This window comes from Peromyscus maniculatus, chromosome 14, assembly GCF_049852395.1.
Source record: "Peromyscus maniculatus bairdii isolate BWxNUB_F1_BW_parent chromosome 14, HU_Pman_BW_mat_3.1, whole genome shotgun sequence".
Lineage (NCBI taxonomy): Eukaryota > Metazoa > Chordata > Mammalia > Rodentia > Cricetidae > Peromyscus > Peromyscus maniculatus.
Window position 1 is genome coordinate 17,106,459 of NC_134865.1, and position 27,613 is coordinate 17,134,071.

General features: G+C 39.6%; 1 protein-coding gene across 11 annotated transcripts in view; it reads right to left on the bottom strand.

The window, feature by feature from the left end:
• Positions 1 to 27,613, bottom strand: part of Npas3 (neuronal PAS domain protein 3) — an 846,664-nt gene that overhangs the window by 564,462 nt on the left and 254,589 nt on the right. For 6 of the 11 annotated variants that reach the window (XM_015994173.3, XM_015994172.3, XM_006975275.4 and 3 more), the window contains one exon: positions 20,303 to 20,547. In XM_015994173.3, the coding sequence (XP_015849659.1) occupies positions 20,303 to 20,547 (245 nt within the window). Of the gene's footprint in view, positions 1 to 20,140; positions 20,192 to 20,302; positions 20,548 to 27,613 lie in introns of all 11 variants that reach the window. The other 5 variants (XM_042260622.2, XM_042260619.2, XM_042260617.2 and 2 more) reach the window with 1 other exon arrangement.

The following is a 27,613-nucleotide window of genomic DNA, read 5'->3' on the forward strand; positions in this document are numbered from 1 at the left end:
CCTTCTGTCTCTAACTCCTAGAGCTGGAGACACAGAATCACTGATTAAGATGGAAAGATAAAGCAGACAGGCACTAAGAATTTCCTAGAACTATAGCCACAGAACATTCACTATCTTGATATACTTATGGCCAAAAGGCTCATTTGATCTAGTGTGTCTGAAAGTGATAAGAAACTCAAAAGCTACTATTTATTTGTGAACTGAATGGCAATGGATTCAAATAAAATATTTTAACTCAAATACTCAAAATACTTTTCCAAACTGTTCTTGAGACTAGATATTCACACCCACAGGTTTCTTAGGGACTCTTTGGAAGTCTCTCACTGGTCTGGTCCATCTTTCTCAAATGTAAGTCATAAAGAGCACTGACTGCTTCTCATGAGTTGTGACTTCACCATTACTACAGTGACTATAATCTGTGTTAGGCTTAACTACCAAGCTGCAGATATCTAATTGAATAAGAAATTAAAGTCATAATTTGGATCAAAAAACAAAAAAAGAGAAAAGCCTTTGTTTCAGTGAATGAAAAGACTGCCAGTTCCCATTCATGATTCATACTGTTTAATTAACACATGCAGGGGAAAATGAGATGATTCAAAAAGAATGTGGACAACCCCAGCTCCAGGGCAGGTGACACCTTTGGCCTCTGGCACCTGACACAGGCACGAGCACTCCTGTGAAATCCATGTACACAACCACACACAATTCGCAAAAATTAAAACAAGTCTGTAGGGCTGAGAAAGGGCTCAGCAGTTAAGAGATCGTGATGCTCCTGCAGAGGACCTGAGCTCAGTTCCCAGCACCTACGTGGTAGTTCATAAAGTCTATAACTCCAGTTCCAGGGGATCAAGGACCTTCTCTGGCCTCCATAAGCACCAGGCTCACACATACAAGCAGGCAAAATATTCATGACCATATATATATGAACTGTGAAAAGATTTTTATTTGACATGGTTACTCAGAAATTCATGAAGCTTAAGCTGTATCTGGCTGGGGGGAGGCAGGAAGTTGAAGAGGACACATTTAGAAAAAATAATTATTTACAACGAAAAGAAAGGACCATTCCACTCATTTTCATAGCTATCTTTCAGCATCAATCAAGTTCTTCATTTTCACACTAACTTCATGAAGTGAATCTTATTTAGTTTGTAACTTACAAGTTAAGAATAGGTGTTTTCTAAATTTGACATTGCCGTTACATGACTGCAACACCTTATCTCAGCCATTCATCAAGAAGCATCCTGATGCAAGCCAGCCACTACCTCCAAATGCTTGCAGAAAGTGAACAGCAGCACAAGCTTCAACAATCAAAGAAGGAACTCAGCGAACCATACGCCTACACCACAAAGAGTTTTCCTGTCTGCCAGCTGTCCCCAGCCCTAGGTTTAGGGCTTTAGAATTGAACCAGCTTGAGAGGTGGAAGTGACCTCGGACTACCAAGTGGTCAGAATCCAGCTTTACTGAATGCACAAAATGTTACCACGAAGTCACTTAAGTGTGTCCAGAAGAAACATGTGTCTAACTATGGACACCCACAGTCTCCTAGGTCTCCGAAACCATAATTCTCAAAGACAAATGAATTACTGTTTATGTCCCTGATCCTTTAGGTCTGCCTCTCACGTCCCCATTTCTCAGATACTTCTGATAAGTTTGATACAACAATTCCAAAGGAAATATTTAGACATTTTTGTTTCACAGCCATACTCGACTGAAGATACCTTATGAAAAGGTAACTAAAAATTATCCCTGAGCTTGTAAAGGAAACTGACATCAACATTAGTATCTCTAGATAATGGGGAAAAGGCTAGAAAACCCGAGAGGTCTGTAGAACTTTCAAGACCCCCTTTAAAACTTGAAGCTGCGTTTTGGATTTTATTGTGTTGTGAGATTTCCCTTCCATTACTGCACAATCTGATACATATTTGAATTAGCAGCATGGCTACATCTGGTTACAAATCATTTTCCACATTAAGAATGCACTCTTCGCCGGGCGGTGGTGGCGCACGCCTTTAATCCCAGCACTCGGGAGGCAGAGCCAGGCGGATCTCCGTGAGTTCGAGGCCAGCCTGGGCTACCAAGTGAGCTCCAGGAAAGGCGCAAAGCTACGCAGAGAAACCCTGTCTCGAAAAACCAAAAAAAAAAAAAAAAAAAAAAAAAAAAAAAAAAAGAATGCACTCTTCAAAAAAAAAAAATAAGTCTTCATTAGGGGTCTAAACAGGAATACTGAGGAGAAACCCTGGGTATTTTTCACAACACAGTAAGCATGCTGGATGGGACTAACTTCCCTCAAGATCTCCACTGAGCATCTTGAGTATAACAATCAAGTTCCTTTAACTGTTAGTATCTATTAACTCTAACAGCACAAGACCTGAAAGGGTTAAAAGAGGCATAAATTAATTTTATTGTCAATCATTACATGCCGAAGAATAATTAACTCAGTATGTTTATTTATCTGCTTTCCCTACTTGATTAAATGAATGATTGATGACAGGTTTCTTGTTTTCTTTTCTTCCTTTTTGTCAGTATAAATGATCAGTATGAAACTAAACGGTGACATTAAAATGAAATCATTAGCAACCTAAAATGCAGACCGACCTACACATAGGATGCCCTCTCTTTCCATACTGAGAAGTCTAATCAGATCATTTGCAGCCCAAACAGACACTGAGCATCATTAGACATACTCCCTAATCGGAGTCTTTTCCTCTGTTCCCACTTTGGGGCATCCCTACTAATGTTACAGGCTATTCGTTGCCTTTAAACTCATAAACTAATTTATTGCTTTTTTGACTCACTTGTTGGTAATGTTTAGGAACTACAGTGCTAGCTAGCATGTGTGGTCTTTACTGAAGGAAACATCAAGATGCCTCTGAGCTAGATTAATTCAAAAATCAGAATATCAAATCATTGATGAATGACCATTTTAAGTGACTTGGCTGCTGTGGGATTTGTCATGATTTGATAACCTTTGAAAGGTTATTGGTTTTAGTTCTGCAAGTCAAGTGACTGACAGCAGCCGCAGAGACCCATCACGCACATTCCGTATGGACAGACTTCCTACACTAACAGGGCAGAAGTAGCTCATAATGCAATAGTGATTTTCTTTACTCCATGTCCCCCTGGCCAGTGCTACATGGTCTAGAAACTGGAAAAAAAATTCAGATCTCAAAGAAACCTGTACTTAAACATCTGATTCACATGGGTTGCTTTTCTGAGCATTGCTTAGTCGTTATTTAAAATGTTACCACCATTGGACAATTTTGTATGGCAAATCCTTGAGCATGATTACGAACTGTAACACCTCAAAGGAATAGTTCACACAGAAAGAGAAGAGGAAAAGCAGACTGGGAAGCAGAAGGATACCAAGGCAGGAACTGTGGGACAGCCTGCGAACTCAGGTCTTCCCAGCTGTCTCCACCAACACCCTTCACTGCAGGAAGAGGAGCTTTGCAGAGTTCAAAAGCAAGGACACTGCACATAAAGAAGGAGCTCAACAAAGAACCGAAGCCCTTGAGGAATTCTCGCTCTGGTTAACACCAGGAAAGCTGCCTATGTCATGGCATACCATCACATTATGGAAAGCCACGAAGAACACACTGACTGATGACATTATGATCTCATGATGTAGGCTCAGGAATGAATGTGTTGGTGTAGTTTAGTGATGGGTTTAATCAAAACAATGCCCTCCACGGTAGGGATGAAGTTCTACAAGCCATCACGCTTTCCTGTTCAGAGTCTCCTTCGGCTAATCAGTTATGCCCAGAAGAAAATCCGAGGAGTTTCCCAAGGCTCACAATGCAATGGCCCTGGCATCACTTGTCCTGCACCCTAAGAGACTGTCTTGGCCAGTTTCAACCCCCCTTACGGGCCTGCTAGAACGTGCTAGGACACAATGGGGATGAGACAAACTGGGGTGGCAACTACGGCAGATCAAACTGTATTAAAAGTTATTTTGGTCTAATCTGCTTTCGTGAACAGAAGCCAGTAAGATCAGATGGACTTCAACATACTTCAACATTTACATAGAACATGGAGCAAACTGAATGCATTTTATTTGGCAAAACTGGCCAACATAAAACATACCTGCATTTGCATTAAGAGGGATCATTAAATATCATCTTTTTCATATTTATCTTTTACATTAAAAGGTCATGAATGCATGAAGACTATTGCACACACAAAAGGAAAAGATAGTACTCATGCTACGCCACGTAAACAACTATGGGACAATTGACATGTAATATTTCTCCATGTCTTCCTACTCAATTTCAAAAGTCTTTTACGTGCTAAGGACCACACTGCCAATTGTATATTTGGAAAAATATAATGTGTATGTATAAAAAAATAATCACAGTTCTACTATCACATCAAAAGTGAAACATGATGCGACGCGGACAGTTACATCACTCCAAAGCCTTAAATCATTATTTAGATGCAGTTTTCTTTCTTTTCTTTAAAAAATATTTATAACAGGAAGAAGAGATTACTTGAAGGAAAGTATCCACTGTTTTCTGAAAACAACTTATACTAAATGTCTATTGCCACGGAAATCTTTAACACAGAGAAGTTCTCCAATATATAAGAATTGTGACTTGTAAGCATTTATAAAACGCTCTATGAAGGACTGGTCTGTGGTCCATCACTTCCCAAAGCTCAGTGACCTTCACTTGCAGACATGCACAGATGACAAGAATTGGAGTCACTGTGTGCCCTTGTCAAACTCAAGGCACTTTTGAAAAATACTTGAGTAACAATTTGAACTATGAAATAGATTTCTTGAACAACTACCTTGTGAGGCATTTCTACACATGAGAGTAAAATGAATCCGTTTTAGTAACTTCCTCCCATCATACTGTGGGCCTCTTCATTAGACTCTGGGAAGTGTTGCCATTCCAGGAGCATGCAGCTTATCCTAGGAAGCTGACTACAAGTACCCCTGGTTCAGTAGCATACATAACTGGATTTCACTGGATGATTGGCTCTTACAACTTTGTAGAATATGAGCAAGGATTTTCTACAGGGAGAACATCGGTAAGGAACGGTGGGCTGGACTCTGAGGGTCCAGAGAAGTCTGTGATGGCGACTGTGATCAGTCTCACAGCCACCACCACCAGAGACTTTCACAGACCTCTCTGCTCTGCCTTCTCCCTTGTGGAATGAGTCTTTAGTAAATTGCACATCATTTTTCTGAATATAATCTCATTTTTAGTAATCTAGGGTAAATAGTGGAATTCTCTCATATGGATATCAAGTATAATAATACTGAATAAAGATTAAAGATGATGATCCAATCAGATTTTCTCTGGCCGTCGAAGTTTGAGAATTCTTTTCCAGGGGACTTTAATTTAGAAAACTCAATTTTCTTAACTCCATCAATGGAGTGAAAATATCTATCGCTATAGGTTTAGATAACCAGAGTGTAGACAATGTATCTGAGTTTAGACCCAGCTTGGTTACTAGAAAAACGGCGTGGTGCCTCTGATGCTAAATTACAGAGAATTAACACATATTAATTTGGAGCTGGTTGTGCAAATGCTTCTGGCATTTCCTTCAGCACTTAAAACTCATTTTCGGAGAATGGACTGCTGTAAAAGAATGCAGGCTCATTAAGAGTTTATTTTCTCAAAATGCTGAAGGATGGCAACTTTATATTGTAGGCAGCCCGGCGAGCAGCATTCCTCTCCTTCGCTGGGGTGGGGGGAAGCCTCCGCGGCACTTTGTTTTGAACAGGCATCACGGGTTAGAAAACGAAAATTTTCATCTTGTTGTCACACCCTGGCTTACCTCGTTTCAAGGCTGGCTGTGTTTTCTTTACACGGAATAAAATTTTAGCAGGAGCAGAAGCCAAATGCATAAAATGAATGATCAACTTACAATTCGTATGAATCTATTCTTTCATGCTGCTCTGCTTAAAAATAGCATCATAAATGCACATCTGCAAGACTGTGCACCCCCCTTCCCTCAATTGTACAAATTATTAGAGTCGTTGACAAAAGGTTTTTTTTGTTTAGGGGTTGGTCTGGGCACTCTCTTGGCAGACTGCCACTTCCCTAGCAGTGGAAATACTGCTTGCAGAAAGCCACAGTGTACAGCACAGCTGTTCTGTTAAAACACGAAGCTAGCAGCCCAAGAAATGACTGACTTCACATGTGAAGCAAACTCGTTCCCCCTCTTTGTGCTAATTTAAATGAAATGAAACTACAGAACATTCACTTCCATGCCACCTAGTCTCCCCTCTCAGTTACAGCCTGTAGTGACTTGTGAGCACGTCCTGAGTGGAGTGGGCAGCTTGATTCTCCCACCATGCCCCGGGGCTGCCCTTGAACTTTGGTCATTTGACTTCCCAGGTTCCCAGGATGGGGAGGGGGGGTCCTTCTCTGGTGTGATCTTTTCTATATTGGGCTTTGAGGAGCAGAGGAAACTGTGTATATTAGGATTTCAAATTTTATAAAGATACTTCATCCCAGCCTTTTCTATATCTTTTAAAAGCAAGAGCAGCAGAGAGAAGATAGTAGATTTTATTTCATTAAGCTGTTGGTTTATCTTTGTAAACCACGGTGTGTGATTTATGGTGTTCGCTGTTTAAGAAGATGTTCAGATAACAGAAATATACGGGATTCTGCTCAAAATAGTCTCTTGCAAGGGGAAGTCTTTATAAGTTCACCTCCAATCTCAGGGCCCCAGTTCTCATTCAATGTCACCAGGTTTACACCTACACCATGCTCTAGGATACATAATAAATTAAATAGTACCAGTGACTACCAAAAGTTAAGACTCTGAGCCGGGTGGTGGTGGCGCACGCCTTTAATCCCAGCACTCGGGAGGCAGAGGCAGGCGGATCTCTGTGAGTTCGAGGCCAGCCTGGGCTACCAAGTAAGTTCCAGGAAAAGGCGAAGTTAAGACTCTGAATATTTTCTTCTGAAAATGGAACGTCTGGCAACACTTTTTCTAGAAAATGGTTACATTTTCATAGAAAAATTACCATATGTAGTTTTTTTTAAATATGCCTACCTATATGCAGTTGAAGATGCTACCCATCTTTCAGACCCAGTTTACAGGCTTCCTTCCGTCAGACTTCTTTTGACATGAACAATATCTTCTATTATCTGATTTTACTCACAAGAATGGATACTCTAGGTAAGATTGCTTCCATGTAGCCTCACTCATAAAAATATCAATTATATTCATTATTATTTTAATAAATTGGTCTTTGCCTTTTAGTCAACTATTTAGTAAGTCTTTTTATCAATTAAATGAAATATCTACACACTAACAATTTGTAAAACAGTTTCATAAACCTTATGATTTTGAATATTAAAATATTTTAACATTCTCAAGTCACCTGTGCCATTTAAGAACTACCAAACTTCCTCCATTCTATTATGAGTTAAGATTTTTCCACATTAGGATCTGAAGTACTTTTTAAATAGTGCATGTTAAATTCAACCATCCTCCTGATTTACTTCATTTTGAATATCTTAACAATACAGGAATAAAAACCAAGCAGAAACCTTACCATGTGGTACAAATCATGAACAGGACCCCTAATATGCCCTTGATGAACCCTACACAAATCAAAGCCTTCCAGTGAGTGGTCTCCAGGCCCACTCCAGGAGAAGGCATATTCAAACAGTCTCACATTCAAATCTTCCAACAAGAGAGCTGAAGTTAAAAAAAACAAAAAACAAAACAACCCTGTTCACATTACAGAGATCTGAAGTCAGGCACTCCTGAGTCCATCAACCAGGACTTGTTATCACTGAACCGTTCTGACGACACACTGAGATGGCTGGGATGATTATCACTGCCGCACTCAGATACCTGCTGCACCTTCAGCCTTGGATATGTGGGCTGTGCTGTCAGTACAGGCAGAATCTCTTGGCAGTGTGGCCTGAATGGATATTCCCTCAAAATACTGTGTTCAAAGCCTAGTTCCTCAGTGTGACGGTGTGTGTAGGTTGAGGCGACGGGAAGCAAATGGCTGTGAGGGCGGAACTCTCAAGACTAGGGTTATTGCTCTTAAGACCAGACAAAGAGGTATCCCCATCCTTCTTTACCTCCCTGTCTTTCCATCACGCTCCACATCAGTCAGACAGGTGGCCTTCACTGAGAACAAGACCGTGCCACACCCCAATCTTAGTTGTCTAGATTTCCAGAATGGTATAAGCCAGCAAGACTATGCTGTTATAGCTAATAGTCCAAACTAACAAAGCCACCCTACAGAGGCCCCCACTCCTGATTTCGATTTCCGATGGAAGAAGCTCATATGGTAACACGTGCACTGACTGACCAATGACAAGGAGGCCGTGGCGGGTTGCTGTGCCCGACTGCCTGCCCAGTGAAAGCAACACGGTGCGCATTGAACAGCTTGGTCACAGATGTCCCTGTGCCTTCCGTGGCTTTCCACGGCAGATACAATGAGAAGCACTCTGGGTCAGCAGTCAGCTAAGCCCATGTCACGGTGCCGCTTTCCACCTCACCCCTTCAAATGCCCCAACGGAAGTCTGCCTGCACCCCAGTCTCGGTCCTACCCAGCCCAGAGTGTACCCCACGTTCCACGCTTTTTTTTTTGTTATGCTCTCTTCATGCCTCCTTTCAACATGGAAAATGAGAGCGATTTTGCTTTTATGCTAAAATTCTTGTAAAAACCTGGATACTATTCATCTATTTTTATAGAAGAAAGCCAATATTTTAAAGTATTTATATAAAACCCAAACTGTGTACACAGTCTGTTTTCATCATCAGTGCTGATATTCAACACAGTCTCATTTTTCAAACTGTAAAATTATATATGAGTGATGTGCTTTAATTACCAACATCACCGAATTTTTTGTTTTGTGTCTAGAACGCATTGGGAAGCTATGATGAGGAACGCACTGAATGCTGGTGTCTTCTAAGTATTTTCACAGTAACATTCATACACGGAGCCCTTGGCTGGTACCTGGTGAACGGCAGATCCCAGAGGACAGGGGGAAAAGACCATGGGAGCTATTTTCCAACAGACTATGTTTGATTTCTTGACTATAATAAGTCGCTAAAGTTAAATCCTGCTATCTAATTCAATCCTGTTTCTTCATTTTGGCACGGTTTTAGAAATATGTGAAATTCTATCTGCGAAAGATCAGGTTAGCTTTGCCAATCTGTCAGTGTGATGATGACAGCATTAGATTCTGGGGCCAGGGATGCAGCTCAGTGGCTAATATCTGCTTATCACATGCAAGGCTGTGGGATAGATCCCCAACACTGCAGGAATAATAAGAATGATGATAATAACTACTGTTACTATAAACACAACGATAGCTATACATAACTATTGTCATATCAATAATGACCGTTGCTATTATGGCAGTGCTGAGGACAGAAACCAAGACTTCAGACACTAAAGCACCCCAGCTCTAAGACTAGATTGTTGATGAACAAATTTCAAATGTCTTATTCCTAATGATTGTTTTACGATAGCTACCATCACATGCGGACTTAAACCAGCAGCTAATTTAAAAGAAAACGAATAAACTATGTGGAGAGGCAAACCAAAACTATTCAACCCAACCAACCAGTTGTTTGATGGACAATTTAAGTAAACAACAGCAACAACAACAAAAAAACCCGCAAACATCTGTTTTCATATACAATATTTTCATCCTATTTTTCTAATAATTTCTGGAGGATACGATCTCAATCAGTCGTTGTTTTAATCATTTGCTACATTAAGTTGTAAAAGCAGCCAAAATAAGCCAAGCTACCTCAACTCCAGAAAATTTTATATACACATGGTTACCTCACAATAAATTCAATACCATGCCTCTGGCTGGTATACAAGTTTTTTACTGGTTATCATAATATCCAGGTACATTAGCATATATCAACTCTGAATATCGCTTTAAAAAATACATTCCAGGCCATGTGTTGTAATTATTACACATTTAAACATGAATCAATCTTGTACAATTATTACTAGGATTCCTACAAGAACAGATTCATTAAAAAAAAATACCATTCTTTCCACCTATTCTGATGTCATAGACAGGATTGGCAACCTATGGGCTAAACCACAGGTACACACGAGCTTCATATGTGCACATATACTGTCAGTGTACAGAGGAGATGTCAATGAGTTACAATAAGGTAAAACAGAAAGTTCCCATCATTCAAGGAAAATGTACTGAACAGGGTTCCAGAGGCTTAAATTCTGCTACTAATTTTCCCCTTTTTCTTGGATTACTGTTGCATTTATATGCATATACACATACATGAATGTATGAGTACAACTGATAAATCGATTTAGTATTGCATATATATTTCATATATGTTTCACTTGGTATTGGATGACCTAGGGTCTCATCCCAGGGGGAAGACTAATTCATCCTCTTTCAGAAGTCATGAATACAGCAGACAACTGAGCGGAGGATACCATGCCACAACAGATTTATCTACAATACAACTTCTGAAGCGAAGGCTCAGGGAAAATTGTATGTGTGTGGTGGGGGTGTTAGGAGCCAGAGATCCTGGAAGTTTACTGTGAGACTGCATCTCCTAGAAATGACAAGCTATACATGTTACCACAACAATATGGCTGCCCAAATAATGGCATCAATAGACATGCTAACACAGAAAGGGCAAATTTGATGGGGTCCCACCATATATAAAGAGCTACAGGCAGCTGATCATGAATCACTTCATTTTGTCATTGAACTTCTCTCTACATTCCCTCAATTAATTTCTTTCTTTCTTTCTTTCTTTCTTTCTTTCTTTCTTTCTTTCTTTCTTTCTTTCTTTCTTTCTTTCTTTCTTCCTTCCTTCCTTCCTTCCTTCCTTCCTTCCTTCCTTCCTTCCTTTCTTTCTTTCTTTCTTCCTTTCATCAAAACAAGGGGTTAAGTATGGCTTTCAACCAAAAATTCTCTTTGCCTTCCTTTCTGGCCCGTTTCTGGCATTTACTGACATACAACAGACTCAGAGAGGAGGTGAAAAGCTGAAGCCAATCAGTATTCAAAGCCACATTAGTTTTCATAGGTAGAGGTCACCATGTGTTTATTAATGCACACCTAAGACTTATGCACAGTATCTAGGAAGCAGTTTTGGGAAATTAAAGCCATAGTACAATTTCAATCATATAAAGCAGTCAGAGGTGACTCTTTGCTACACTCATGAAATATTGTTATCCATGGAGTGCTGAAAATATACATTATGATTTGTAAGAGGTTATAGGGCTAACAAAAGCATATTAAAGACTTCTAGTCCTAAAGAACGGAGCACAGAAACTTCACAGTCCTAAATAGGTGGACACCAAACAGCATAATATAGTACCACAGGGTGTCATGACTGATATATTACACTATTAGGAATCAGTAGATTTTCAAAGTAAGTTGGACATGGTAAAGAATACAAGTGTGTGCCTTAAAGTATTGCCAAGAAAGTAAAGGCAAATAACAAGTATATAAAATTCCAGTCTGTCAGTGTCATATTGTCACAAAATTTTGTGCTTTGTTTTCGGTTTCTTATTTATAACGATTACATGTATTCGAGTCTCCATGATCCAAACAGATGCAAAAGAATTCAGTGGGGAAGTGTGTGTGTGTGTGTGTGTGTGTGTGTGTGTGTGCACATGTGTCTGTGTATTCATGTGTGTTGGTTTACTTTTTGAGTCCATAACCCAATAGAGACATGATAGCCTCAAGTTGAGGGGAATAAAGCAAAATGAAAGACAGAAATATTAGCTGCATATAGAGAGGGAAAGCATAGGGGCTATGATTCTGTTAATAATCAGTATTGACAACCCTGAGCCATTCTCAGAAGAGTCTAATGCAAGCTACTAATTGCTAAATCTTTTCTATGGAACTTGATTTCAGGATTAGAAAGTAAGTAATCAGCCAGCCTAGGATCACTGAGCAAAAAAAGAAAGAAAGAAAGAAAGAAAGAAAGAAAGAAAGAAAGAAAGAAAGAAAGAAAGAAAGAAAGAAAGAAAGAAAGAAAGAAAGAAAGAAGAGGGGGAGAGAGGGGGAGGGAGGGAGAGAGGAGAAAGGGAGAGAGAGGGAGAAGGGGAGGGAGGGGAGGGGAGGGGAGGGGAGGGGAGGGGAGGGGAGGGGAGGGAAGGGAAGGGAAGGGAAGGGAAGGGAAGGGAAGGGAAGGGAAGGGAAGGGAAGGGAAGGGAAGGGAAGGGAAGGGAAGGGGGAAGGGAAGGGGGAAGGGAAGGGAAGGGAAGGGAAGGGAAGGGAAGGGAAGCTCTAGAAGGTTTTACAACGCAGGTCACATGGCTTGTTAAATTTTGTAAAAAGCTGTCATGTCATCATTTACTGACTTCCTAATTTCTTCCTCTAGGAAATGTGAACCCTCCACAGTGGAAGAGGAGTGATGAGAAAAGACAGAATTCTGTTGAGCAGGCTTCAGGGTACACACTGGTATGCATGGGCTTTGTGAGACTGGCATTTTCAACTCATCCCTCCACATCTGAGAGTGAGCCTAGGGGACAGGGCCCTCCACTCCTTCTCATGCCTGCTCCCCACCGCTCTGCTTTTCCTTTGATTTCACACGATCCTTCCTCATCCTTCCCCCTCCAGCTTTCCTATTCTCCCTTCTTCTTCCAATTTTATGACGCGCACCTGCCCACACACAGCATTTCACCAGGGCTATTTAGATCTGCAAACAGAAATCTTCATTACGATTCGGTTCTAAAACAAGAGTCAGGCCGGGCGGTGGTGGCGCACGCCTTTAATCCCAGCACTCGGGAGGCAGAGCCAGGCGGATCTCTGTGAGTTCGAGGCCAGCCTGGGCTACCAAGTGAGTTCCGGGAAAGGCGCAAAGCTACACAGGGAAACCCTGTCTCGAAAAAAAAAAAAAAAAAAAAAAAAAACAAGAGTCAGTCAGTACTCTTCCAGGAACAAACCTGTATTCTCAGATGTTAAAATGAACACAAGGAGTCGGACCATGTTTTCCCTGAGCTCACGCCCCAGTCCACAGGCAGGTAAAGGGGCGAATTTTAGACCGACAACAAGGCACGGGAAGAATGGAAATGTGCCTCACAGAGGTGGCTGATGACCCGGGAAGAAGAGAATTTGACTCAAGAGTGGGACTTTTGATCTGGGTTTCAAACGCTGAACAGGAGCACACCAACCTCCGCAGGTGTAGGGAGCTCAGGAAACCAACCCCAAAGCCCAGAACCCTGATGTGAAGGAGACTAGAAGAGCCAGAGAAACCAGATGGTCTCTCTGACCTTCAGTCCCCTCTTTGTCCCCAAAGACTCTTAGTGGCAGGATTCTGTCCCTCTGCCCCTTGTTCGACAGATGGGCTGAGAAGAATTCAGAAGAATCTAAGAAAGAAGGCACGTCCCTCATCCTACTACAGACTCCTCCATCTAGTCACATCCACACATGCTGTCCAGTCTTCGTGGAGCCCGGGCATGAGAGTACATAGTCTTCTGCATGTCTTCAGGTCTTCTTTGCTGAAGGCTTCCGGGGTCCCATCAAATTGGATCAAATGAATGTGTGCTAATGTTCTCTTGCTAGTTTGCTTCTTGTCATTGGGATGCCAACGATGGCACCCCAACCATGGGTGAGGGAAAGGTGTGTGTGTGTGTGTGTGTGTGTGTGTGTGTGTGTGTGTGTGTGTGTGTGTGTGTGTGTTTTCCTACAAAGAGAGCATCCCAGTCTAATGGTAAAATATATAAAATACACAAATGGCTTGCAGCATTGGCTGTTGCTAGAGGAGAATGAGATGAGGATAGAGAGAGGGGAGATTGGTTCATTTTCATAACTGTCTCACATTTCTAGAAATCCCCCCACCCTCCCGATAGCCAATTTCCCTTTTGGCCAAAAAGAAAGCCAAACCCAGAAGACAAAAATAGGGCACCAGAAATATCCCAATAGGGTAGAATAATCTAGTAAGTCCTCTCATGTTTTTAATCATGTACCTGTGTCTCAGTCATGTTTCTTTGTGGTATCTTCCAAAAGGGGTGCACTGAGTGCCACTGGCCATGGAATGTGTCTTGCTCTCACTCAAGCCATGTGGGCACAAATGACACCACACCAGTTCTGAACAACTGCACTACAAAGATGAAATTAGTTCCTCCCCAGGAATAACTGATGAGCACACCTTGATAGTCATACACCCTCAGTGACAACTCTTAAAAATAAGCTTTCTGTCAGGGTGTGGGGGTTGAAGGGAACCCTGGATGCTCACTCCCACCAGATACACCAGGAAATGGGGCCAATGAGTCAAACTCTTTGACAGTAGCATAGAGCAAAAAACACAAACAACAAAAAAAAAACTAGCAATACCACATATTTTCATGCTAGATTATAATTCCACACATCACAGTTCACACATGTAGGCACAATAAAACTTTTCATGATAGTGTGAAACTCTAAAAGAATCATTAAGCCCCCATTTGTCAGAAAGCCTGCTCTTTCCTCTATGAGAGGATGGGCCTGGAGAAGCAGGGTGATGTACACATTGCTGGTTCAACTGTGAAATCTAATCAAATCAAAGATAAGCCCTTAAATGACCTCCTCTCGGAAACAGTAACTTCACATACATCTAAGAAAGGACAGGGTCATGTCACTCAAAAGGCTTCCCAGAAGTATACCTGGGAACAATAATTAAATGATATTAACATTTCCACGGGCTGCTAAGACCTGGCATATACCGCTCAAACAAAGAGCAACAAACCCTAGCAGCTTGGCACCTGGATGGGTTTCCATTGGTGTCACAAGTGACTTTGGATTGAGGCAGATGGAACTAGGTACCAGAGTGAGCCCCCTAACCTCATGAGGATGATGGGGCAAGGACAGGAGCCAAACAAGTGCCAAGTTTCCATTTTTAAACTTCCTTGCCTAGTTCTAAGGAAGCTTCTACTCAAAATGTAACAGGAATTCAGTCTTGGTCCTGAAGCCCTTGCCTATGTATAAAGGAAAACAAGGGATGTCATAGGCTGGGTGTGCACAGTAACAAAGCAGTGTTCATCTTGCAAGGTTTCTGAGGAACAGGAATGTGCACCTTGCCTCCAAGCATGAATGTCACCTGCTAGAATCAAAGACATCTCAGCATCCACCAAAATGCCAGGGAAGGAACTGGAAGGGCTTCCCAGGTGTGCAGACTTAGAAGATCTATCATTCAGATCATCTTAGGAGCCTTACTTCTCTCCAAAAATCAAAATGTATTTTATAAAATTCCCTCTGAGTTAGGGGGACCACCATCATAGCAGCAATTCAATGTCCTTCAGGAGGTTAACCTGCACCCAATACCTTACATGATTACTTGAAATGAGTATGCTAAGCACCACTGTTTACATATGAGCATGGCAAATGAATAAGGACAGATACCATATTCAAAATGCTACTTTCTCCCCGCAGAAACAGCTATAGCTTAATTTCCAACAGATGCCTGAAACAGTGAAGTTTTTAATACATATATTTTTTATCTTACAAATGTGAGTGCTTTCTCTCCATGTATGTCCAGACAACACACGCATGCCTGGTTCACATGGAGGCCAGAAGCAGGGTGTTGCCTCCCCCCCTCCCCCCGACGGGAATTACAGATGGTTACAAGCTGCCATGGGTGTACTGGGAATCGAACTGGGTCCTCTGGAAGAGCAAGCAAGTACTTCTCACTGCTGAAGCATCTCTTTAGCCTCTGGTGAACTAAAATTTCATAAAGATGGAAAAGCTCTTCCCCCCGGGGGCTCCCTTGGTGTTCATCCACAGATGCCTTTTGTGTTTTCCAGTGCTCCTCGGCAGAGACTGAGGCTGGCGTATATTTTACATATTTAGCATCACTGGCTGCCATACACACAGGCAAATTATCATTTAAAATCTGCAGTGTTTAAACTGAAATAAAACTTAGGTGTACAATGGCAAATATTCCCAGATTAATTGAGTTGCAGGAGACATACTCCAAAAATTGACTGAAGTCCATGATATTAGAAAGACAGAAAATTTATCTAGTTTTAGTAAATGTCAAATCAGCAGCTATTGCTTTTAAGATTAATAAAAGATGTAATGGTTTTTAGATAGCCTCTAAATAGAGATTACTATGAATGGAGAAGTGATTTACCAACAGTCACCACAATGAGATTTCTTTAAAGGTTACAATCATCAGTTATTTAGCTGAAACACTGCTGAGAACGCCTGGTCATTTCGTGAATAATGCATAATGTTCATTGTAGATTTGATCTCTACTATAACAATACAGATATTTCTAAAATAATAGAAAAAACTATCTGTTGCGTTCCAATTGCTTAACATATCATTTCCAGGAAGTAATTGATGCAGGACATATTCCACACTGTCACCTGAGTGTTCTCCCCACAAGCGTAACTTGTAAGAATCTGTATACAATGGGCACCACACAACAAATTCATCAACCTTTATAGACTGCTAAGAAAAGATGTAATGAATGCAGGGCAGAGTGAAAGACCTTTTGGATGCAGCAAATTAAAATGATTAAAATTCTACATAGTTGTGTGGGACAAATTTAAATTTCAGCTTTGAAATTTAATTATTAGCATGATCAACTCATCACATTAAAAAAAAACTGTTGCCTACACAGTGTGAGTACTTTTCATATAAATTTCAAAATGCCTTTAGGTTTATTCAAGAGGCTGTTTGGAGAGGCTCAAAGTATAATGTCTGTCTGTTTTATTGTTGGATTATGAACTGCACTTCACAGGATGCTGCAGGCTATTTATATAAGCTTGTTTATCCATACGAACTTCTTCAAGGGCACAACATAGAAGACCTTAATAAATTAAAATGAATCTCTTTTGATGTTGTTGTTTCATGACTGTTTGATCAGAATGAGTAGCAGTTTTGCATTAAGGAACTAGAATAAAGCAATAAGCTATGCACATATTCTATAGCAGAGGCAGCTTGTAGAAAGTGCCCCTGCATCCTGGAAACACTTGAAAGCCCGGGTAGACAAGATAGACTCACTGAGCTTCTCTCTTCACTTCTAGCCTATTGCAAGTTTACTAGCAATGAGCCTGTATCAATTCCCATGCCCATCATCATTAACTAAGAAGGCCTGTTATCCCCTTGCAGGCTCTTCAGCAGCCATCCCGACCTCTCTTCTTTCCTCAGTGGTACTGCACATCCTTGCATAGACTGTGATACTCATGGAAGATGTGAGCATGCTCTATTTACGTATTCATCTTAACCATAACTGGTAATGACAGAGCCGAGCTGACTGAAAGTCACACAGTGAAAAAAATCAATTAGTAGTTATTGTCTAAGCCTGACAAAATCCTCACCTGTTATGTTTGACATGGATGACACAAAATGAATATTGTTTATAGCAATGATATGGAAGGCAAGAACACTGTATCTTAGATCTGCCAACAGTTTGCTGTAAACTCATCTCTCATCTAAGTAAAATAAATCAATATGTCTATATGATCCAAAGGTTTGCATCTGAAAAAGACCACGATTCCAAAAGTAAGCTGTTCCATCACACCAGAACTTAATGGTCAGACAATACAGCCATCATTCTTTCGCTATACTGGCTGCCATCCCTACCAAGAAAGCCTTTTCACTTTAAACACTTTCAAAATGGAAGTAAATCATAATTAGCTAAACAAATAAATATAAGTCCAGTCTATTAACTTAAATCAAATTTAATAATGTACTTTCACATTGTATGGTATCTGACTCACTGAACTCATCAGTTCATTTCACATGGTTCTAAAAAGATATGAAGAGAGCCATGCCTGAACTAGAAGTAAACAATGTATCTAACATACATGTACTAGAATTATATGCACATTTTGGTATCTAGGACATGCATCAGGGTCTCACCAAGTTGCTATCTACATTCTCAAAGGCAGAACAGCCAACTGGAATGTGCTTTCATTTTTTTTTTTTCATCATGTTGACATCCTAGCCATGAGAGGTGCCCTGAGTGTGTGTTATTCAGACTTTGAACATCATGGACCATAGAGCACTGGTCTACAAACTATGGCCAGTGAGTCCAACTGAGTAGTAGCTTCTGTGTGGTTTGTAAATAAAGTTTTACGGGAACACAGCTACATCTATGCCTTTAAATATTGTTTGTGTGTGATCTCATGGTATATAAGCAGGACTAAGTAGATTCCAAAGACAAAAACATTCACTCTAAGATCCTTTATTAAATCAAGTGTGTCAAGCCCGCTATAGAGGAAAGTAACATGAAGGGATTCCTTTCACAATCAGAGCACACATCTTTTTATTATTTATTTTTTCATATATTTGGATCATATTTTTCCCTTTCCAGACTCCTCCCAGATTCTTATCACCTTTTTGCCCATTCAACTTCAAAATAAAACAAAAAAGAGAAAACAAACAAGCAAACAACAACCAAAACAAGAAAAAAAGACACAGATACACACACACACACAAAAAAAAAAAAAAAAAAAAAAACCATGAAGTATGATGGAGTCTGCTTTGTGTTGGGCAATGATTCCTGGGTATGGGGTTGATATACTCAGAATTACTACTCCATTGGAGAAAACTCCCGTTCCTAGCAGGAATCAAAATGCAAACAACTTCTTGTTTAGGCATGGGGCTTTATGTCAACTTCCCCCTTTCCTAAGAGCACAATTCTTAAGTACAGATGGAGTCTGTCTCCTTTATTCATAATGTTGGCAGCTAGAAATGTCACAGATTTCAGACTTTGGAATGCTTGCTTATGAAATATCTTAAAGAAATGAGACATGTCTATATACAAAATTCATTGGCTTTTCATATATCCCTATGCACACCCCCTTGATATAAATTTATATATTATTCTTAATAATTTCATACAGGTATACAACAAAGCTTTCTCATTGTGGAATCATATTAGCACTATAAGAATCAGAGAACTTCTAAGTTCACCATAGTTTGTGGTTAGGGATTTTCAAACTAAGTGATTCACACATACGTGATCTGTGATCACAAGTCTTAGCATGCAATGCCAAACAGTCACAGCTTCTGACCTTTCAGGTCAGAGAGGTGAGAAACCACCCACCAGTACTCTTTCCAAAACATTCCAACCATAGCTAAAGCTACAAGGCCTTCTCCAGAGGTAGCTGACAGTATGAAATCACCTGAGAATTATTTTGGATGGGCATGTGGCATATGCCTTTACTCCCAGCACCTGGTAGCGAGAGGCAGGCAGATATCCATGAGTCTGAAGCTAGCCAGGTCTACACAGTGAGTTATAGACAAGCTAGAGCTACATAGTGAGACTTTGTCTACTCCTAACCCTCCCCCTTACCGGAAAAAAAAATGGAGCTACAGAAGACTTGTCAGTTAAAAGGACCGGGTTTGGTTCCCAGCACATTGGCCAACTTACAACTCCTGGTAACTCCAGCTCAGGGAGATCCAATGCCTCTAGCTTCCAAGGATACCCACACTCACATGTACATAGTTCCACACAGACACATATACATACATATAATTAAAATAATGAAAATAAATCTCAAGGAAAATAACTTAATTTGCCTTTCTCCCACAGAAGAGGCTATTTGTAACTCCCTAAACAGTCCATTTTTTATTCCACGCTTGCAAAGGTTCTATATACAAGGTTAGAACATGAGGACATAGGAATCTCATGATCTTAGGTCATCTGCTATGAATGAGATGACCTTAAGAAAAGAAAATCAATGGTCAATACCACACATATATCAATCAATTCATGCATATTTGAATGCTAAAAATGCCTTGAATTATTAGGGGTTTCAGGGACAAAAAGAAAATTCTGGAATGTAAGCATCGGAGGGACAGGACTACCATTTAAAAATAATCTTAAGAGTAACTATGTCAAGGATTTGAAGAACAAATATATGTTTATATTCATAACTTTCAGTCAATATGTCCATAGAGAAACATGAAAAATTAATACATGGATTGATTTTCAGGCTCAATAAAATCATTAATTCAAAAAGACCTGCTCTGGTTGGGTCTTGGTCGTTTCTGTCTTTGTTTACTTAACACAAAGCTCATTAGCTCCACCTATTAGCCAACATCCCTATATGCCAACTGTCAAGAAGGTGCATGTATTTGTATAACATAAATTAGAACACATATGTAAATTATTTCATCCTAACTCCTATGCAATCTTATATCATATCAAAGAATGCTTAGGCGGACAGACTTTTTGAAAATCAAATAGAAATAGAAGAGATTTATTTCACCTTCGCATGGTGTCTTTCTCATGCAGAGTTCAGATTTCCACATTTGTATCCCTTTAAAGGATTTGATATGCAGGAAAAGAAGAAAGGACGATGGTGAACATTTCATCTCAGAGACAACGACAGACCACCATAATGCAGACAACGCAGTGGCCTACAACCTACCTTTCACTGAGGTGTTCGGTGGAGGGCCTTCCATCCGCAAGTTCCACGGAGGGTCCCCTTGGTTGGCAAAGTCCCTCATTTTGAGATAGCTAATCGTGAGTCGGATGATGGATGCCTTGTCGAGTTGGCTGGTGATGGCTGCTGGGAGAGGCAACAACTTGGCCAACTCATAGAACTCAAAGTTTTCTTTTCCCCGGCGGGAGCGTGCAGCGTCTCTGGATTTCTCCTTTCTCAGTGCTTGTAAACTGAAAGCAGAAAGGTGGGAAAGGGCTGTTTAGTATAGGTGAGTATGTTCTTTAACGTCTGTCACCTTGCCACCCCAAATATACCAAAAATGAATTTAGAATTCAAGAGCCATAGTTAGATGAATTTCAAGTAATGTTGATGGTGGCCTCTTCTCACAAACCCAGTTATGACTTATAAAATTGTGTTTTGCTTGCGACAACATTTCCCTCTCCCAGCTGTCCAGGCACTGGGATACAGCTCTAGTTTCTAAGACAGAAGGCTTACAAGTCAGGCATGATGTTACAACCATAAGCAATTAAGACTCAGCCTGTGTGACACGTGTTCCTACACCACTTCTCAAGTTGAAGATTTGTCTCATTCACCTTTTGCTGCCAGGAGAATCTTTAACCACTAAAGGAAACATTTTGGAATTTTTGTTTCAATCATCATCTTGTAGAGCAAAGGTAAAGAGGGACAAAAGTCACTTGGACAGAATCAACCAAGATGACGCTCCAATGTTCCCAGTCCTCGGCAAGGATCTTCACACTTTCAGTCACATGAAGAAAGCATCACACTGAAAATGTGGATTTCAAAATGTGTTGATGTTCACTTGATAAGAGAATACTATAATTTTGTATAAATTGGCCTGCATTAGCACAGGGATAGTCTCTGAGATACTAGAGAATATATTGCCCCCCAAAGCCAAACTTCATGATAGCATGAGTTTTATGTTGAAAGATAAGCTCTGTCTGGGTTATTAAAATTTATAGACATTATAGACATATTGCTTCACAGAAGAGGCAACAGGTTGGATCCAGAATTTTCCTTTAACTATTCATGTGCATTTCTGTTTGAAGTGTGCTCACATTGCTGAGGGCAGGGTTTGGCACAACTGCAGCTCACGGAGAGTCTGATGGGAGAGTCGTCTCCTCTGAGTCACTCTCACTGCTTTGCATACGATGAGCAATGTATTCAAACTCAGACCCCAGTGATGACTAACTGGGATATATTTACAGCCCCAAGGAACTCACAAAATAACTGGTGACTATCTGCATTCCTGAACAGAGACATTTTCAATGTTTAAATCCCTATCATGGATTCCCATTAAATAAAAAGAGCAACAAAGAACAAAGAAAGTCCAGAGGAAAAGTTAGAATGGTTTCAGCACTATGGCTCCACTCTCTATAAATACAAAGTGGAGAATAATCTGCTAATCCACATTATAGCAGCCATGGATTGCTTATATTGTAAAAACTCGTGCTCTTCATACACCTAAAAGATCTTACAGAAAATCTGTATAGTTTAAAAAATGCCATGATACTTGCTGGGTTAATATCCCAACCATCACATAGGCTCAGTTGGTTAATATATATAATATAGCATATATAACAATGAATATATATTATACAAATAATATCATTTTAAGCCATTTAAGTAACAAAAATTTGTTCTGATAAATGATTCAAGTGGTAACTTTAGACAGAAACATGGGATGCCATATACTCTTCCCAACATCTCGATCATCTATTAGAATCTATAAATGTTCAATATTGGCTTACTGAAAACTATGTAAGGACAGACGTCTTACCGTCTGACACAGTGTAAATATAACCAGGATCCAGGCTAAGATCTTAGACCAGAGGGCCTTAGGCCTCCTTTTACACAGTGCAGCTAATTCATCTGACAAGAGCTAAATGGGCGATGCCAAAAACATCAAGGACTTCACCTTGTGTGAAATCCTTCACCGTGTGCGAGCAGGGGGCAGTGCAGTGGGTGAAGCTCAGTGCTTTGCTTCCTTGTGTACTTATAACTAAATACTACTCCAGAAGGTGGGTTGAGCTGACATTTTCTTGGTGCAGGAAGGGCCCGTGGCAGAGTGCCAGAGCAGAGGTCTTTAGGCCCTTTAAGGTTAAGGAAGGGACTTTCAGTGAGTGACGAGGACAGACGAGAACCAGGGGAAGTGGAAGCCAACAGCCCTAGCTACGAGATAATGCATGCTTTCAGCTGGCCACTGGTAATGCCAGACTTCCAGTACTGTCAGTTCTAGACTTAAAAAAAAAAAAACACTAAGTTTTTGTTAAGAAAATTTCAAAATTTTAATATATTAACTAATTAAAGTCTTTTTTGTTTAACTGTGCATGCCAATAATAATACATGTTATGATCAATTTTGGATCAGTGACTCATTTTACAATTGGGCAATAACTGGGGAGGCCAATTTTGAAGGTAGTTTTACATAGATGTTATGTGTAATTTTCCTTGTCACCCAAATGATCATAAATGAATTCATTCATTATCTAATTAATATTCCTAATATTTACACTAGAAAATTTTCCATGTAACTAAAGCAAAGTGGATGATTAAGCAATTATTCTGAAATTGATATTAATGAATAGGCTTGTCAATAAACCAAGGGGAAAAATTAATCCTCATGAGGGCTGGAGATGCTAGAAGAGGGGGAAATGAATAGGGAAAGGTTGATGGATGGGCACTAAGTAAGGGTTGGCTAGAAACGAGGAACACAGTGTCAGGGGCGCACGCACACAGTGTAGTAAGTATACACAACAGAATACTGTACAATAAAAACAAACTGGAAGAAATGATTTTGAAAGGTTCCACCACAAAGACATGATGAAGTTTTAAAGAGATGAATGCTTAATCTGATGAGACAGACCCAGGAGGATCTCTGTGAGTTCAAGGCCAGCCTGGTCTACAAAGTGAGTTCTAGGAAAGGCGCAAAGCTACACAGAGAAACCCTGTCTCGAAAAAACAAAACAAAACAAAAAAGCCAAAAAACCAAACAAACAAAAAAACTCAAACCCTAAATGTTATACAATGCCTACCTGTGTTGACTATTAGACATGGTACCTATAAATACATACAGCTTTAATATTTTGTTTATGCTAAAATAAAAATAAGTAAAACATTAAAACATGGTTTAATTAAAAAAGTAAAAAATATCATCAGGAGATCTACAAGATCATAGACACCAACTAGTGGCTTCCAAAGGGTTGACAGGGAAAGAACCCTTTTCCCTGTCAGGAAGGGGAGTAGACAGACACTGGCAGCTCTGAACCCTTTGCCTAAATATATTGCATTTCACTTTTCCACACTAGCACTGAGCAATAAAAACACATACTCTCTCACTCTCTCTCTCTCTCTCTCTCTCTCTCTCTCTCTCTCTCTCTCTCTCTCTCTCTCTCTCTCTCTCACACACACACACACACACACACACAGAGAGGTACCTACCCTACCTCCCTGTTCTCTTCGCCACTTTGTCACCTCTGCTTCCCCAACTCTAACACACAATATATCCCCCTACTGAAGTCATGTTCTTGGCCATTATCTTAATAATAAAGGGTTTCCGTGACTCCCACATCACATCATTATGCAGACACCATAGTTCAGAAGACTTTCAGAATGACAGCACTGTGTCTATAATAAGTAGTAATTGGTTTTGAGGGCAACAGCAATAAAATACAGTCAAAGGATTATAAAGGCTGTTGAGACTCGGGTATAATAGATGAAACTAAAGATCTTAAGACAATAACACAGCTTGCGGATTAATCTTTTGCTTGGTTTTATGAAGTAGAGCCTAGCTATAATCAGTTCTCAAATTGAATTAAGGACCATGTTAAAACCTAAAATAAACTTTGTTTCTGTATATTTTGTTCTAGACAAAACAGTTTGACTGCATTTCTCAAATACAAAAGCAGCATGGATTAGGTGTGTGTGTGTGTGTGTGTGTGTGTGTGTGTGTGTGTGTGTGTGTGTGTGTACATATATGCATGCCATAAAAAATGACAAAACTTCAGATCCACAATTATTTGCTTCCTGGATATAAACCTCCCAGTTTTCTACTGTGCTCAATTTGATTCTTGGTAGAAGAAACAAGTGCCCATTAATCCTCAGCAAAGTTTGTGACAATATCAATGTTCTTTGGTGACTGTCCCATCATCTGCAGCAAAGATTATCATCACCAACAAATAACAAGACCAACCAATAAGTAAAAAACAAAACAAAACAAAAAAACAACCTTAACACACATATACATATATCTTTCCACCAAACATCATACGCAAATTTGTGTTTATATGTCAAATTTTGAAGAGATATGCGATTTTCAGATTTTCAAATGGGTCCAATCATCCCAACTGAAAGGGCAATACTAAAGCTACAAATCTACAGTTCCTGCTAGAACATGGAATGCTAAGCCAGAATATTTCATGATAACCCTTGTTCAATTACTTATTAACTATGCAATGTTCACTTCTAATGACTTAGGTTTTCTTATCTATGAAATGGGGTGATACTACTATGAAGTATTTGTTAGAAATAAAGTAAAATATTGATGAAATGTTTATAGTTACTATATTGAACACATGTGATAACAGACTAATCTTATTTCACATGGATAGTTTGATTCTTTGAATGTCCACAATGCTCATTTATAATGTAGACACTCTTTTCACTAAAAAGCATAAAATAATACCCTTTTATTGCTGATACTGAGTTTTCTTTTCTGTATAATATTTATTATTCTTAGGAACAACCCATAACATGCCACAGGTATAACTAATGAGGTATTCAAATAAGCATGTACACATGTATAATTAATAATGTAAGCTTGAATGTTTGTAAAAAGTTTCTGAATAGGATAATGAGTAGCCATTTTCCGTGCACTAAAACATGGTATTCAGCTGCAGGAGAAGTAATTTTGTTCATTTATTTAAAAAAAATGAACATGCAAACAACTATGAAGAGAACAGATTACTCAGGAAGATCAAAAATATGTATGAAAAATCTTAAATGGCAATGGTAATTTTAAATCCCAAAGTGCACATAGGTTCTCTTAGAAGGAAGATTGTCTTTCAAAATACCTTCCAAAACTCACAATCTGAGTGTTCTCTCATAGTCAAATCCAGGACCATGGAGAGCTCATGCAACTCAGAAGTGTGGTATTTTGACAGATCCTGGCCCTCAGAATCTTCACTGAGGGTCATGCCAAAGGAGAGAATGTATTTAATACAGAAACTGGGGAAACAGAAGAACCAAAACACAATTTAAAAATGGTACTGTTGGTATCCAAATGCCAATGTTATAAAATTGATAATGACCCATGGAACTGGTTTTGAGTATCAACTGCTCATTGGATTGCTCGTCTCATTACAGGGAAAGATAAAACTTTGAATTGATTATTCATTAAATTCAAAAGAAACAGCATCTTTGGAGGCTGATCAACATTAGCCTTGCAAAATTGATTCCTTTTGGCTTCAAAGTCATTAAAATGGTTAAAATTATGACCCTACTAATACAATGGTGTGTCCACAGCGGCCAATGACAGCAACAAAAGTCAACCTCACAGTCCTAGGAGATCAATAGGGAAACATTCCTCGGCAGTGATCTCTTCAGAGTCATGCTTCTACAAACGGGTTTATAATATAGATGTGCTGATCTCCTTTGCTCCTGACCTTGCCGATACAACGATACCCCTCTACATGAAAACCTTACCACTAAGCCTCAGTCTGAACACCTTCTGGAAAGTTTTCCAATGTAACATCCAGTCTTTCTAAAAGAACATGGCAGGGTTTGGTTCTTCCGCTGTAAGGGAGGACAGGTGGGGTGGAAACAGCTTTAAATTTTGCCTTTAGAAGGCACTTCTAAGGAGCCAGACCGGCAAGATTTTATGGATTTTCCTACTTGTTTTGCTTAGGAGAACCCAGCACTACAGACTCCTACTATTTATCAATTAATCTGGCATGCAGCCTCAAAGGAAGAAGACAGACCTGTATTAAAAATGCAGCCATCAAAAATTCATCAAAGGCTTCAGCATTTTAACTCATGAACCTTTGAACACCGGCACACCTGTCAGATCTCTGGTCAGAGTTAATGGTGAAATCTACAGTTACTCCAGTACCTACACTTGCCCTGACATGAGCTGAATGAGGAGACTTCTCAGGGAAAAATAGACAAGGATTCCATAAGCATGCTGTTAGTAAAACAGCCCTCCCCACACTGACAGTATAAAAATTCAATCAAATCAGCTTGCCACAGAATAAAAACTCTTTCCAGTGTATTTTTAGAATAAATGTAAATGCAAGATAGTATAATTGAGAAGTGGACAAACAATCTTGACTTAGCAGGAATATGAACAACAAAGCTCACAAACTGGATTATTTTAAAATTCTTCAAAAGAAGGTAATCACTTCAGAAATCTTTATCTAGCACATGAAGCAAGCTGGGTAGCATATACTAGATGTTAAAACTGGAACCTCAAGTTCAAGGTAAGAACTCGGCTGCTTAACTAGTGCACTGCTCATAGCTGTCATCATTAATTTATGTTAGCCTCTGTAAACATCAGGAGTATAATAGGCCAATTTCACAACTAAATATAGATGCACATTTTGCCCTTATATAAATGGCAGATTGCCACTGTAGATCATTGCCACAGCAACACGTCAGTAAAGATGCACTGTTTGATGGTCTGATGCGCACACAATATATAAAACCAGTTGTAATGGTTGTTTGGAAGCAAAGTGTAACAGCAACAAAATTTCATTTGTTCCACAAACTCAGGATATATTAAGCTCGGCTGACAAAGACTGTTTGATGTGCTAAATCAGTTTGACCTTCATTCTTGCTTTATTTTTCTCATTTAACATGTGAAATGACCATTATTTTTCCACATGTAAGAAAATACGAAACTGATTGCTTTTAAACAGTGTCAAAAGAATCTATGGCTGCTAACATTTGATAAAGTATCAAAACCAAGAGGCATACTTATGGTTTTAAAGCTAAGATATATTCTGATGGAATAATCATGACCCTTTTGACTTGTGGTAAAGTAGATCAAAAGAGTAATTAAAGGCATTCATCTGAATGCCTTCCCCCCTCTTCAGAAAATGTCTTGTGTATGTTTGAACTTAATAATTAAATTAATTGGTTTTAGCCAATGAGCATTTTCACTCTTAACACTTTAAATAAGAGGGTTTTATTTCAGAATGAGTCATTAGAACAGTAATAAAGAAAGCTGAGCACTCTGCTCAGCCCTTTGCAACTAGTGTTCACCTTGGTTCAAATAACCCTT